This window comes from Argiope bruennichi, chromosome X1, assembly GCF_947563725.1.
Source record: "Argiope bruennichi chromosome X1, qqArgBrue1.1, whole genome shotgun sequence".
Lineage (NCBI taxonomy): Eukaryota > Metazoa > Arthropoda > Arachnida > Araneae > Araneidae > Argiope > Argiope bruennichi.
Window position 1 is genome coordinate 79,077,145 of NC_079162.1, and position 15,151 is coordinate 79,092,295.

Here is a 15,151-nt window from a genome sequence, read left to right on the forward strand (position 1 = left end):
TCATAAAGATGGAAAATAATTTTAATGATTTTCTCATCAGTCATAGGATGCGCTGTAGAAGAAAAGTGGTTTACGAGCTAATGGTCAAAAGATTTTTGATTGGTTTATAAAAAGTAAGTTTCCGATTTTCGTATTATGGAGATCTTGGAAACTTTCTGTTTCTGTTTGATCAAAAACAAATTCGCCACTTTAATTGAAGTTGCTATACAATTTATATGTGTAAAAAATTCTATATAAAGCTTATTTAAATTTTAAGAATGTGTCTAAAAGCAAATCATTAAAGATAATTTCTTCTAAATATTTTCATTCAGTACTGTGTACAAAAAAATAGAACTATATAGTTAACAATATAAATAATGGCAAATGGTTTTGATTTTTTTATTGAAAATAAAATAAATTTATAATAACTTAACAATTCTTATTTTTCTTAGAAATGGTATTTTAAGTATTTCCAATTTTCATTAGTGTTCCATATCTAACTTGTGTTCATATTTGTTAGACAAATGTTAATCTTATATTAGTAATTTCCCAGGAAATATAAAATCAAAAGTTTTCCATTTCATTGCAAAAAAGACATTCTTTTAAAAATAGTAGAAGTATATTATCTCAATTGTGGACTCTTTCCTATCTTTTAACTTGTTGTATAGTAACTAATCTCACTTCCTCCTCATATTAGTGAAGATTTCATAATAAAGAAGAAATCTTGAAGATATCTGAATTATATTCACTATTTGGGGCAGGTTGACTGATTGGAAAATTTTTGAAACTGGCCCACATTTGTCAATGAAAACCTAGGAAGCTTCCAGTAACCATCTTAACTGCTGGTTCATCACTAAAGTGTATATGGGTTTATCAACACCCTTTTATAGTCCTGTTAAAACCACAGCCAGATGATAGAACCTATACCATTCTTCTTTAATTCACGATACGTATACAAGGCATGCCTGAACTCTCTTAGCCACTTTTGGAACGCCAGTATGCGCCACACATTATGTGGAAAAAAACTATCAAATAATAGCCCTTATTTTAAAAATTTAATAACTGATATTCACAAAACGGGTTTAAATGTAAAATGAAAACATGTTGATAAAGTGATTCAATGTATAAGATTACTTGGACCAAACAATGAGTAATTTTGGGATTACTGAGTAATATAATCAGTTTTAATTATTTTAGATGCATCCAAACCACCCATGTTCCAACTTATTTCATTCTTTGAAAACTAATCTTTGCATTTCATTACATATATTTGTTTACTTCAAAAAGGTGAATGGCAAGACTGAAATCAAGATGCATTTAAAAATGAAACACAGCCCCTCGTCATATAAAAGCTGTCAATGATATAAAATATCGAAATTCGACCTTCCTGGAAGTATATTTTTATCCTCTGGGGTCTTCCATTCCATTCTGATTCGACGTACCCAAACAAACAAATCCGGGTCGTTTATCGCCTGTGCTTTTACGTCTACAGGCATCAGTTGCCTGGGAGGAAATCATTGCGGTATCTATACTCGTATTTTACCGAAATAAAAGCCTTAAATTCGCACTTAAGGATGATAAAATCTAATGATTCATTTCGAGTCTTTTGCAGCTGAGACGTTGCTCCTTTCCCAATTTCTCGTTTTGGGCCATTACCTCCTTTCGTTGGACTTTCAAAATGGTTTCCCATTTCAGCTCCCAGACTCAACGAAAAGCTTAGACGATATACTTTGGTGTTTCGAGAATTGGCTGATTGTACCGTTTTCTTCGAAGAATTCTTTTCATCGCCTTTCTCGGGATGATCACAAGGCTTGGTGGAGAAACCTCCACGGTTTTAAGTGTACACTCTCCTCAAACTTATCTGTAGTCTAGATCGTCCAGACGATGATGAAGCGAAGAAGTTTCGTGAAGGAAAAAAAATGCGAAACAGAAGCAATGTCTTTATTCCTGTTAGATTTACCAAAGCAATGAACTGATGACTAATATCATATAATGAATCACACCTAAGTTAATATTATTAGCATTAAATTCGATTCGTAAAAATAAGAAAGTGAATTCTTGAAACCTTTTTTTTATTTTGGGATGCAATTTTATTGAAATAATTTTATTTGGAACTATTTACTTATGTAATTGTTTTAAACCGAGACCAGATGAGTACAATTCACAAGACTCATTCCCCTCCAAAATTCCACACTAAACTAGCGAGGGAGCATCCATCCGATCTTGATAGATTTACAATGTATTAAATCAATAATATCAGTCTTTAAAGGTTCGAGATCAGATTTCACCAGCCTTTGGTTTATCACCATTCATTAAATGAAGCATGGCTAAATATGACTCTTACAGCCATAAAGCATTAAATTTCGCATTTCTTGCCCAACATTTATGAGCCAATTTACCACGGCTTCACAAAAATATATAAAAAGAAATCTTCAGGCATTTTTGGCCTTGTGGTAAGGTCTCAACTTTGTGTTCCTGATAGAAACCCGGTTCTATAAAAGATCTGCCATTCTATAAAGTATGCGAACTTGGTGCAGATTAAATCTAACATAGTGGAGCAAATGTTCATCCGATAGCCGTGCTTCAAAATTTGTAGTGAAAATACTAACTCTGATGCCATCCTTGTCATCTGACAAAGTTTTGGATCTTGTATATATCTGACATCATACATACAAGATCCACAACAAAAAAGCCTTAGTGTTGCTTCAAACTGGGTCGTTAGTATAACTAAATTTAATTATGAAGAATATATGTCTTATAAGAATAATTCGTTTATAACTTAAATAATTTTTTAATATCATTACGAAAATGATTCCATTTTTAATACGGAAAACTGCTTTTACTGATTTTTATAATTATACTGAATTTTACCATAATGCACAAAATGGCTATAATCTCTTACAAATCAAATTATTTTAACTGTTTTAATCAATATTTAATTTACATAAGTTTGGTGTTAATGTTTCAAGCTGTTTTGATATATTGTTGAAAATTGTATCTCATGTTAGCAAAATATTTTAAACTAGTCAAGCATCATATATAAGTACTTAGTTAATTGTATTATTAATGTATAAAAGCACTCCACCATTCGTGCTATTTTTTTCATACTTACCCTATTTGTTATTTAATCCATGAACTTAATATCGCAGTTCCAGAATGACAAATAATTCATATTACCTACTATAATTACAGAGCAGCACTGGTGTAGCTTGAATTGTAATAAATGTAAAACTTACCGCCTTTAGAAATTCTTTAGAATACAATCCATTCCATTTTGTCTTTTTATTAAACTAAATTATTTTTAATGAATATAGGAAAATTTATCTGTACCTACAGAATGAGATGTCATTTGACGGTTTTCACAAACTTCATGCATATAATGTATTTAAATAACTTACCTTTCACTTCAGAGTTTATTAAAGGCAAAATGAAATCTAGAGCTAATTCTGTATTCGAATAATAGTCAAGGAATAAAAATCTATTTCTTAATATTCAGTATTTTTTTGAAAATTCCTGAATGTAAAATTTTTTTTTCTGTTTTCACAAGTATTAGACATCGGAAGCAAAATATTATGCCCAATTATTAACAAATAAATTTTCTAATGATTTATAATTGCGTTTTAAATTTTGCTTCTTAGAACGAAACTTTCATCTCACAATATCTGAACTTACAATATCTAATAAAAATTCAAGAATAGTTTAATTTGAAATTATGTACCAACATTTAAATTTTCTACTTCTTGGATGATATAACTGAATTTTTCAGCTTCTAAAATATAACTCTTTATCAAAAATACGCAACATGATGCTTCTATTATATCTAAAAACTTCTATTATATTTGATGATGCTTCTATTATATTTAAACTTTCTACTTCTTGGATGATATAACTGACTTTTTCAACTTCTAAAATATAACTCTTTATCAAAAAACTTAATTAAATAAAGATTATCATGTTTCAGTAGTACCAAAAATGTTCTTATTAATTATTTTGATGATTACTTGGGCATAATCGCTTATTTTTCTCGAAATTCTTAGTGCATTTGCCATCTAATGCTACTTGACGTATGGAACGGAGAAAATGATACATTAAAATTTCATCGGGTTTGTATATTTGAAAATTAGTATTTATTAAATCCACATTAAAATCTTTAAGACGTAATATTATCAAATGAATATATTAAAACTGATAATAGAATCTCAACTTCTTTTTATGTCTTTTGTATGATGCAAGTTATGAATTTTTTCATTCTGCTTTAAGAGAAACAATATCCACAGGAAACGAATTAAAAGAAATACAAAAATATCCACTGACCCCTCTGCACTGTTTCAGACAAACGTTGACTGTCCCGACGAAAAGGACGTAGTTCGAATCAGGAAACTTGAAAGCTCTAAATTTTGAGTATAAACTCTTGCCGGCATCAGGAGTTTCAAAGTTACCAAATATATACGGGTCTATTGAACATCTGAAAATGAAATATAAACGACAATCAGAATCACAGTCATGATTTATGTTATTAGAATAGCCTAATAATTTACGTTAGATTACGTGAATAAGAAATTTCAGATTTCGACATTAGAAAAACTTTAATAGAATAACAAAAATAATTCATGAAATCATCAGCCCTTGTGTGTCTGATTGTTATATTTCATGGAAATAATACTTATCTTTATATGCTACTAATTTCCCCATGTGTTCCGTAGCGAATAAGATAAATTATACAATTACCTTCATTTTCTTCTTCGTAACCTACTTCAAAAAGTATTTGAAACAAAAGGGATTTCAACTTACTCTTCTCTTGAATGAGAAATGCGCAATTTTGCACAGTTGACGTGGTGTTTTTGCAGTTGCTGGATTAGCAGCTGCATGTTTCACGATTTAAACTTGTTGGAAATCTATTTTATTTTTCAATATGCCTCGATCTGCAATATGGCAACTACTTTGAAATGTCGATTTTTGAAAAAATATATAAAATAGGTTTTATTTCTAATACCTGAAGAGTTCTTTTTATGAAACCGTTTGAATTTTATTTTGGTGTTCAATCTTTGGGAAATTAAACTGATTTTCATATGTGCATATTTTACTTTTTTACGCTACATTTATATCCTTAGAACATTACTTTTTCCAGTTTTTAAAATACTTTTAGCTTTCAATTGATATATTTTTGTTTCAAATGTGTTTTCTTATTCTATTTCGTGCAGCAATTAAAAAATCTAAGCAAATTGTAACATTTTTTTAAAAGATCATTCCGAATGTAATCTCATATCTTAATTAAACCAGAGATATAGGTCTTTCAAAAATTTTTCACGTACTTTCCTATAAAGATCTCACCCTTATTCTTTCGCATAAAACTGTAAACCTTGGGTAAGATTACCTATACCTTGCATAGCATCGGTGAGCGATAGTTACTAAATATAGATATCTGGCATGAATCTAGATATAGCTTTTTTTTTACTGAATTTATGTTGCAAATATGTATTTTTCGCATCTTTTCTTCAGACTCATTGAAACCAAAACTGATTGAGAATTACAACTGTAGTCACAAGATCACGTGCCGAATTTTGGTGATTTAATTCATTTCGTTTGTGATTATGGCGTTTACACGCTTACGAAAGTAGATACCGACAGATGAATAACTGATATATTTTGTATAAAATTTGATGAGTATCTACATGTTAGATGCTAAACATAATTTTATCTATGCAGCTTTTTACGTTCTGTTATCGAGTTCATTTAAACTTGAAGAGCCAAACGCAGATTACCTCTGAATGAATTTTCTTTGAAATTTGTTACAAAATTACTCTTAGGTCGATATACCAAATTTCATCCGTCTAGCGTAAAGCGTTTTTCAGTTATCGTGTTCATATATAGACAAATATAAGGTTTTTGTCTATCCGAATTCAAGGAAGTCTGAAACGCGGATATTCGACAGAATCACGAATTCGAATTTTCTGACGAGCATGATATTTTTTCCGTGCCTTGTGTGCAATAAAGTGCAAAAGAAATAGCTATGCAGTTTTGTTTGAGTAATAAGGAAAAAACTCATCTAATATTTGTGCATCCCCAAGTATTAATGAACATTTTAAGAATTTTTTAGAGTACCCCTTCCTTTACACACAATATGCACAGCTTGTTCCACATAATAAATATATATTATAATCGTAACATATTTATAGTAGAATACTGGTCGCAAAATCGTCTCTAGATTCTTTTTAACAAGCGAACTTTAATTAGAACCTTCCTGGGGATAAAGATTATTTTTGTTTCAAAAGTATTTGAACTTATTTGCAATGATATAGATGTGTATTTAAAAATCGGAGGTGGAGAATTAAGTTAAAAATTAACACTTCAATTCAGTAGACTGCTTGCAATTTTTAAAATACTTCAATACATAATAATTTATTCACATTCTACATAATATTATAGTTGATCGAACTTTTACAGTTTATTTCAATCGTAATTAAGGCATATTTTCTCAAAAGAACTATTATGTCTGCTGCAAGTTTCCTTATAACATTTTCAAAAGGGTAATGTAGTCAAGAGAGAATGTGTAGCTATAATTAACCTTATCCCTCCGGAAAAGTTTTCTTAAAAAAAAAAGTGTTGCGATGATTAATTAGCCTCAAGTGAAAAAAGTTATATGTGATAAAAGAAAAACATGAATTACCACATATTCTAAGTATTTTTCATTCAAGCGTTTTTTCCCCCCATTGGCTGGTTTTCCGAATTATAACACAGAAATATCTACCATTCAAAAATAAGTTCTCACTACGAGCTAGATTTCACAATTGTGATTAAACTTCATCGCATTCGTTATTTCTTTTGTAGAAATCTACATTAATATTAGTTATCTGGCTTTCAGCACTAGGCAATGATACTAAAATCATTTTTCAAACAAATAATCTAAAAAATGGACAACTGAATTATATCTGTAATTATTTCCGTTCCCCCCCGAAAAGAAAATATTCATATTCTAATGCATAATACAATCAAAATATTTGGAAAGATGCCAAACTCTGAAGCTCGTATGTTACCAGTTCTCATTGGTTATGCTTTTAAATTCCAGTTGATGTAATACCAGAATAAATAAAAATCGATGAAGTAAAGGTGTGTATAGTTTCATACCTTAAAACAGCAATTTGAAATCTTTATCTACATATTCAGCTAATGGAACGTTAGTATGAGTATGCAATATTGTGGCAACTATGTTGAAAGCAGAATGATATATTTATATATTAAATGGCTAGTGTTGATAAAGTAAAGAAAATTCAGTTGATGCTTTGTTTTAACCAAATTATTTGAATAAATCTTTTCAGTTATACAGGACGATGATTAGTTTATTTAGTTCATATGTTTTTTCATGTATCGTACGGCATTTTTTATCTTGTAGAGTCACATTTTGAATAACATTGTGAGTTGGTATGGTATTATTCTTGGTCAAAGAGAATTTAACACAAATAGTTTACCATCAGCATTTATATCAAATTATTCATTTGAGAAACCAATGAGTGAAGACATTAAACAGTTCTGTTAATTTTTTTTATATAAAATTAAACAAAATCCAGATTTCCTTTCGAATTAAAGCGAAATTTCTTCGAATGTGCCCCAACCCTTCTAAATTTATCATATCTGAACAGCGACTGATTTACATCCTAAAGTAATGAAAGAATAAATCTTCAATTGATGGTTGCCATTTCAGAAGTATGTTATTCAAGTAAATTTCTTGTATAGTCATTTTAAACCAGCCAGTATTTAATGAAAAGGAGAAGAAAAATTAATAAACACAGCAAGTACGCATCACAAAATACAGAAAGAAGAGATTAATTAGAAATAATCAGTATTCCTTTTTGCCGAATTTTTCCAAATATATGGTTTATTTTGCACTGTTTTTTTAATATGCATTCTTTCACTTCAGAAGCAATAAGTAATTCTTCTGAATTTTACGTCCATTCTGAAACTTTATTATTTGTTCAAAAAAGTTTCGAATTGCTTAAAAGAGAAAGAAAAGCCCTTTTCTTCTGCCAATGCAGGTAGCTTGTGATACAAAAGAAAAAGAGAAAATTTTTACTTTTTTTTCCAGATGTATTGAATTTATTTTTGAGATATATTGTATAAAATATGCTTTCTTTTGCAGCTTTTAAAATATGACATCATGGATCAAACTCAGTACTCAGCTACAAAGTTATTCGTGCGAATTTCTTGTCCACCCTCAAGTTTCGGAGTTGAGAAAGTTTCAAAGAGAAGAGAAAGAAAGAAAACGCCATCCTGCTTGCGATGAAAAGGAAGAGAATGAGATGAGTCATTTGCTTTTCGTTACATAAGACTTTTTCCTGGCATGCATTTCACAAAGGTAATGGGATTTTTTCTAAATGCATTACACATCGATCACTTTCATATTTCATAGTTTATCACAAAAATGTTCAAGCAATATTTTGTTTAATTCTTAAATTTCTTTTTTCAGGAAATTCCAATTAAAAAAAAATACTAATAAATGCATCATTGTTCTTAAACTAAGTCTTTTGTGATAAAAATGGAAAATCTTTTATATGACGTTCTCAAATTGCATTTAAGACGTATTAGAGAAATATTTTTTTTTTTTTTTTTTTGCTGGAAACTCCGTTCTTTTTTAACACATTTTACCAAAATCACACATTACTTTTTATAAATAAAACTACCGATAAATTTAAATAGTTGTTTGAGCATCTACTTTAGTCTCAAATTCATTCTTTAGAATCAAGGAAAAAGTAGAGAAAAAAAAAAACTAAAAATGAAGAAAAGCTGCGAAGATGATGATGAAAAGAGCACTGAATTCTCATTTTTTATCCACTTTATATCGTAAATTTTATCAAATGCATTGCTTTTGCATTTTTAAAGCATGCTCCATGGGTCAGTTTCAGCATCGGTTACTAAGATATTCCTGGGAAATTCTTGTATATCCCCGGGTTTCATTGTTGAGAAAGTTTCGATGAAAAGAGAAAGGAAGAAAAAGCTCTCCGCTACATAAACCAGGCGGCTTGTGTGATGAAAGAGAGAAGAAAAATCCCTTACTTACCTTAATGAGTCGCCAATAAAAAATCTTAGATGTTAATGCCGCTGGATCGATTCTTAATAAACATCAAAAGAACTCTGGAGAGGCAGCTTTTAAAAAACTAAATCTCACCGCAAAGTGGAGCGATGTCTTAATTATGTCTCTTATTTCTGCAGGGCTTCAAAATGATGTCTCTTTATACTTCAGAATTAACGTCAAGTATAGCTTCAGGATTTTGAGATAACTTAAAATATAATATCACTTACGATGTTGTACCTTTTTCAATCAAAGGATTACGGTTCACGATTATATTTTTAAAGGTAGTTTCAAGATAAGACTTAAAATGTCACGTCGTTGCTGAAAAATTTATATTCCCTACGACTGGAAAAATCAGTTTTCTCATTAAATGGCTAAAAGGTATTTAAAGCACTTACCTAGATAATGTTCAGTGCTTAAAATTACAATTTTACATTTTTATAACACGAATAAAGGATTTTTAATTACTTAAAAATGCTTTTATTACGCTTTTCATTAATACAGGATTAAATCTGAGATTTAAATATAACAAACGAAAGTGGATTTTACCTTTTTTTTTAGTATAATCAAAAAATAATGTTATTTAAATGAGCTGTAGAGTTCTGAGTGAAGACTTAGGTTTTTTACTATTATTGAGAAATATTTAACATCTTACTTTTCAGAACGAATTTCATGTGAATTGTTGCCAAAGTATTAATTATGTTGTTAGTGAGTACAAAAAACTAGCATAGTCAATGCAGCATAATAATTAAATAATGATGTGTTGTGCAGAAAAGAAATTTTTAATTCGAAAATATTTAGAACGAAGTCACTCAAAACGCAAAAATAAAAGGCAATGTTAATCCGTTCTTAACTATACGTTTGAATGTAAATGTAGTGTTTCTTTTTTTCATTTAATTGTATCCTTCGTATAAGTAGGCAATCAAAGGCATTAAACAGGGGCATATCTGTTAAATTACCATGTCTTTTTAAAGCATCTTTTGTAATATTGAGTTAAAAGAATCATTTAGTGCACCATAGTGACTTATGAGTAGAGTAATCATAAACGAACGTTGAGGTTATGGGTAGGATTATCGATCTTGATTTCTTTCAGTTGCTGCAATTAATGCTCAAAAGTAATCACATCTTAGCTCATAATTATTTTTATATAGAAATTCCAATCTCAGGTTTTGGTAGAAAACTATAGTCTTTGCTACATTTATAAATATGAGTGTGGTTAGTCTAGTTTGTTCAAATTTCAGATTAGATTATGATTTGCGTTTACTAATAAGATTGCTTCACTTCAACAATGAACTATAGTATAATTCTACACGTGAACAATATGGAAAGTGTAAAAAATTTAAGATTCCTAAAATAATGAAAATGAGCTGAAAATTTCTGTCTAAACCACTTCCGAAATTCTTCTTTCATTAAATGAAATCGATTGTCTCATCATTTAATTAGCAAGGTAAGCATCATGTCAGTCACCGGTGACTGATACTGACTGTACTTTCAAGTTCGGACAGGCCGATGGCTTTGTACTTGTCAGACCACATCAGATTTGGTTGACTGATAATATAATTTTCGTTCAGGCTGGGTTAGTTATTGCTGACTAACGATTTACATTAAAAAATATATACTCTATTAATTTTAGTTTGGTGATTACAAAGTAATACACCTAAATGCATGCGGTATTATCACAAGTTTACATAAATATCTATGGCCGTCAAAATATGAGACATCGGATAGCACCGGCTAGACAGAATAGACACCGAAATATACTCGACGTTGAACTTGTTAATAGTTTTGCGTTCATCGTTATGGTCATAATTAGTTAAGAAAAGTCTAAAATATTTCACTTACCCATTCATTACGATGATTTCATCATGCTCCGGAGTGCCATCAGTAACCTTAAGATAGCTTGCAAGTAGTCCGTATGTAGCTGTAAGATAAATAAAACTGTAAGATTTGAATTTTTCTTCCAGTTTTATAAGATTTTCTTACAGTAAGATAAGATTTTGAATTAAGAATGCCAATTTCCATGCATTAAAATGAAACTAATAGTTTGAGAAATATTGACTAGTATTATATAAACTGTTTTACTACTAAGAAATTCGCATGTTTTTTGATCGCATGAAACGGAATGATTGGATTCTAAATAAAAGTGTTTTTTTTCTTTCAATTGTAAGAAACGTTTGGTTTCACTGAGAATAAGTTTTTCAAACTCCCAATGTATGTTGGAAGATATACATAGAGAAAACTTTTCTTGTTTAGTGTTTCTGAGCCAGGGTTTTCTCAATCAATCATTTTATATTCAGAAGGTTCCTAACAACATACATCATTCTCAGTCATAGGTTTGTAAGACTCCATTATGTAGAGGGGAAAAAACAGCTGAGAAAAAATTAAATGATGGCAAAAATCAACTTCTAAGGTATCTTCTCGGTGAATACAAATTTAAAAAAAAATGAAAATAAATGATTATTTATTCAAATAAATTCCACAGCTTCAAGAATCATGGAAGAATATTTTATAGATGTATAGAATATATTTAGCTAAAATAATTCATCTTATAGGGCCAATTTCTTATAAGGATCTTAAGATTTAAAGATGAAATAGACAATAAACGGAATAAATACATCAATATTTTAGTTTATTGCAGAGTAAAGGTCTATTTTATTATAAAAAGTATAATATAAATGTAAAATTTTGACAAACAATTCTTTGCTTTATTAAGTTTGCAAGATGCAATAACAAATGTTTGAAGAAAGTTCTCAATTGGGAAAAAAATTAAATTAATAATATATTTGAAAACTCCAAAATTTGTTACAAAAGCAGTTATTAAAATAAATAATTTATGTGGGAAAATTATGAAAAATTCGACATTTTTGCAGGTATCACTGAAAAAGACCAAGTCAAAAAGAAAATCTTGCATTATATGGACTAAACAATATGGACTTTCGAAGTTTGATTTTGTTACCCCATTTCTATTAAAATTGCTAACCCAATGAATGGTGAGTTAGTATTCTCAACATGCTTAAGATTATAAGAATTTTGAAATGGTATAACTTTATACTCTTCTAATTTTTAAAATATTTTTAAAGCTGAAAATATTAAAAAAAAATTAATTTACTTAAATCTAGATTATTATTACTTGAAGGATGAAAACTCACTATTTGTACACAATGGGAATCAAGTTCGTAGAAGTAAGTACAACGAGTTATTTTTGTGAAACTTCGTAATGAATTATTTGAATTCCAATGATTATTTCAAAACATCTACTTGCAAATTCAATAGTCCACTTTTAAACTAGTTTAATTCTTCGAAATATTTGGAAATCTAGAGTCATACTATGCGTCAAATTATTAATTTACTGAATTCACTTCACAATATTCAGTTGAAAGCCCATTCATATAATCGTAAATAACTTCCACAATTTTCGAGGCTAGACAATGTATAACGTATACAATAAATAATATCCATGCAAAAGTTGTATCGATTTTTTAAGTAATTTCATCTTAAATTTTATATACTTTTTCAGCCTTTGCTCGATTGTATATCTCGATTTTTATTAAAATGTTATATTAGTTTATACATTTCTAGCGCATAGTAAGTTATTGAATTATATTTCGAAACTCTTCAGCAAATATGCCAAAACATGTGAGAGTTGAAAACTTTTAAATGGAATAGTCCATTTTGTAGAATTTTTGACATATAGATATTTTTGTATTCGGATTGGCTGCTTAACTGAATGATAATGGAATATTTTGTATAATGAATTGCAAAACTGGATTATATATCTCCACTGAATAATTATTCATTACCTCAGATTTTATGTATAATCAGTCATTATCACATCGTAAATATTCAAACTTTTATCCGAACAAAAATGCAGAGAAGGTAATTTTAGACAAAATATTACTAATCATTATTAATTGCGCTTGACAATGTTTGACTTTGGAGGAAAATTCATTTAAAAAAATCAAAGAAACTTTTTTATGACCAATTATAATTATTAACATAGCATTTACTAGAAAATAATAAGTACATAAAACTGAGATACTCTTTCATTGTATCACGGATGCTTTTCTAATCTGTACGCCTGATGGACTGGAAATTAACGCGTTCGCTTCCAAGACTCACATCTGATAATCGGGTAATCTATTTAATTAGATGACCCCTTCTTTGCTATCTCTAAACTATAGTACAGATGGGGTCATCTAATAAGATAGATGATTTGGTACAATTACATGTTATTTGTAACACACAAGTGCGTAATGCAGCAGTCAATGTGCCATCAATTCATTGTCTGTCAAATGAGTGCATTTGTTGGGAGGAGAAAAAATATGCAAAGCAGAGCAGGTCGAAGTTAATTAATAGGGTTATAATTAAAGCAATTGGATTCTAGTTCTCTACATTTTTCTTTTATCAATATTGGCATATCTTTAGTTGCTTGTTAAGAAACTATGAAAAGTAGCCATATCCGTCAAACACTGATTCACGCCCCTCAAATTATCAACATAGGCTCGTTTCACTTCACGAAATCGCCAAACTGTTATAATCAGCCACAGCAGCAATCAAATAAATATGCATAGGAAACAAGAAACAAAATGTCTACGAACAAGAAAATAACGCATTCAAACAATATAAAAAATGTTTTGAACTTCTCTAGTACTGCAGGAATATTTAATTTTAATATTTAAAAAAAATCTCGTAGAAAAATGAATCTAACACATACTAAAAAACTATATCCATTTAATTGTATTTAACTCATCGTTCAACAGCTATTTCCACCTTTGCTAATAATTAATTTTCAGATCTCGAAAACCCTCCAGCTCTGAAGAAAGACCAGATATATAAATCAAAGTTATCGATCCGTAGGACTATTAGACTTAAAGCATCCTTCACTGCTCATAAAATCTCCCCCTTGATAGAAATTTTCTCTTCTCTGGAAGGCTCAAACATCGATCCGGAGCTCAATTTATCGATGTCAACCCGTCCCCTACATCCTTTCAGAAAGATTTCGTGCGCCAAGTGATTGCTAAGTGATGAACCAAAAGACCAGAAGCAATATGACCCCACATACTCAAGTCTCGGAATTATCTGACCTGCCGCATTTGCCCTGCCATAAAATTAAACCTCAATCAAGATTCATCCTCTCCAAGACAAATTAAAAAAGAGTTCGAGTTTCAAACAAAAGAGCTCTATTAAAATGCTGTCCTAATATGCGGCTTGTTCTGTGGAAGAAAACAGCCGGCAACCCTTTAATTCTTACCCTGTTACTTTTAATCTGTGATTAAACACACAGTGGAGGAACTGTGCGCAAGAATTCTTCCCCTACATGAATACAAAATGTAATGAAGTCGAACTTAGTAAGTCGTGCAGCGAATCGTAAAACTTGGGGGATATAGGTCAAAGGGAAGATGGCTCTTTCTTGATGTAGAGAGCCTTTGTCATATTTTTTTCGGTGAGAGTGAGCCGAAATTGATTATTAAGGGAATACGCAAAGGTGGTGTTTAATTTTCAGTGGAGCAAGAAGTTAACAAACGCACGATTCTGGAGAGGACATGTTTAATGAGATAATCACGATGTGAAATGTAACCATCGTTTAATTTAAAGTACTTACGAACTTTAATTTAATTAAACTTCCATTAGGAATCCTTGTGCCATAGCTCTTTTTATTCTTCGGAATATGGAAGGAACTTTAATAGGATTTGCTTTAGAACTAGAATTTGTTGTTTTATAATCTGACTGAAATAGACTAATATCTTTTACTTTCCAATTATTTTAGCGTTATTTGGGTCTTCAACTTATTCGAACATCCCGCTATATTACTAGGAAGTTCTTTTTTTATTGGAAGTTTCATTTTTTTTATAATTTACAGACTAAAATATTAATTAGACGTGGCTGATTCTCGGTTCGACCTCGATTCCACAAGGAAAGCATCATATGTATAGTTTAGTTTAATCATATTAACGTCCCGTTTTAAAACAACATTAGGGCTATTTTGGGACGGACCTCGTAATTTTGAATCACGTTCAGAGGACGAGGATGGCCCCCTGAGCTCGTATCCACTCTCCAAACTTCCAGAACCGCTTACACGACGGTTCTACAGTGGAATCGGGTCTCGAA

The 15,151-nt window shown here is 30.1% G+C and overlaps 1 protein-coding gene across 2 annotated transcripts in view; it reads right to left on the bottom strand.

The window, feature by feature from the left end:
* LOC129958723 (uncharacterized) overlaps window positions 1–15,151 on the bottom strand; it is a 367,468-nt gene that overhangs the window by 11,004 nt on the left and 341,313 nt on the right. For both annotated transcript variants that reach the window (XM_056071376.1, XM_056071375.1), the window contains 2 exons: window positions 10,886–10,964; window positions 4,294–4,444 (listed from right to left, as the gene is read on the bottom strand). In XM_056071376.1, coding sequence (XP_055927351.1) covers window positions 4,294–4,444; window positions 10,886–10,964 — 230 coding nt within the window. The remainder of the gene's footprint in view (window positions 1–4,293; window positions 4,445–10,885; window positions 10,965–15,151) is intronic.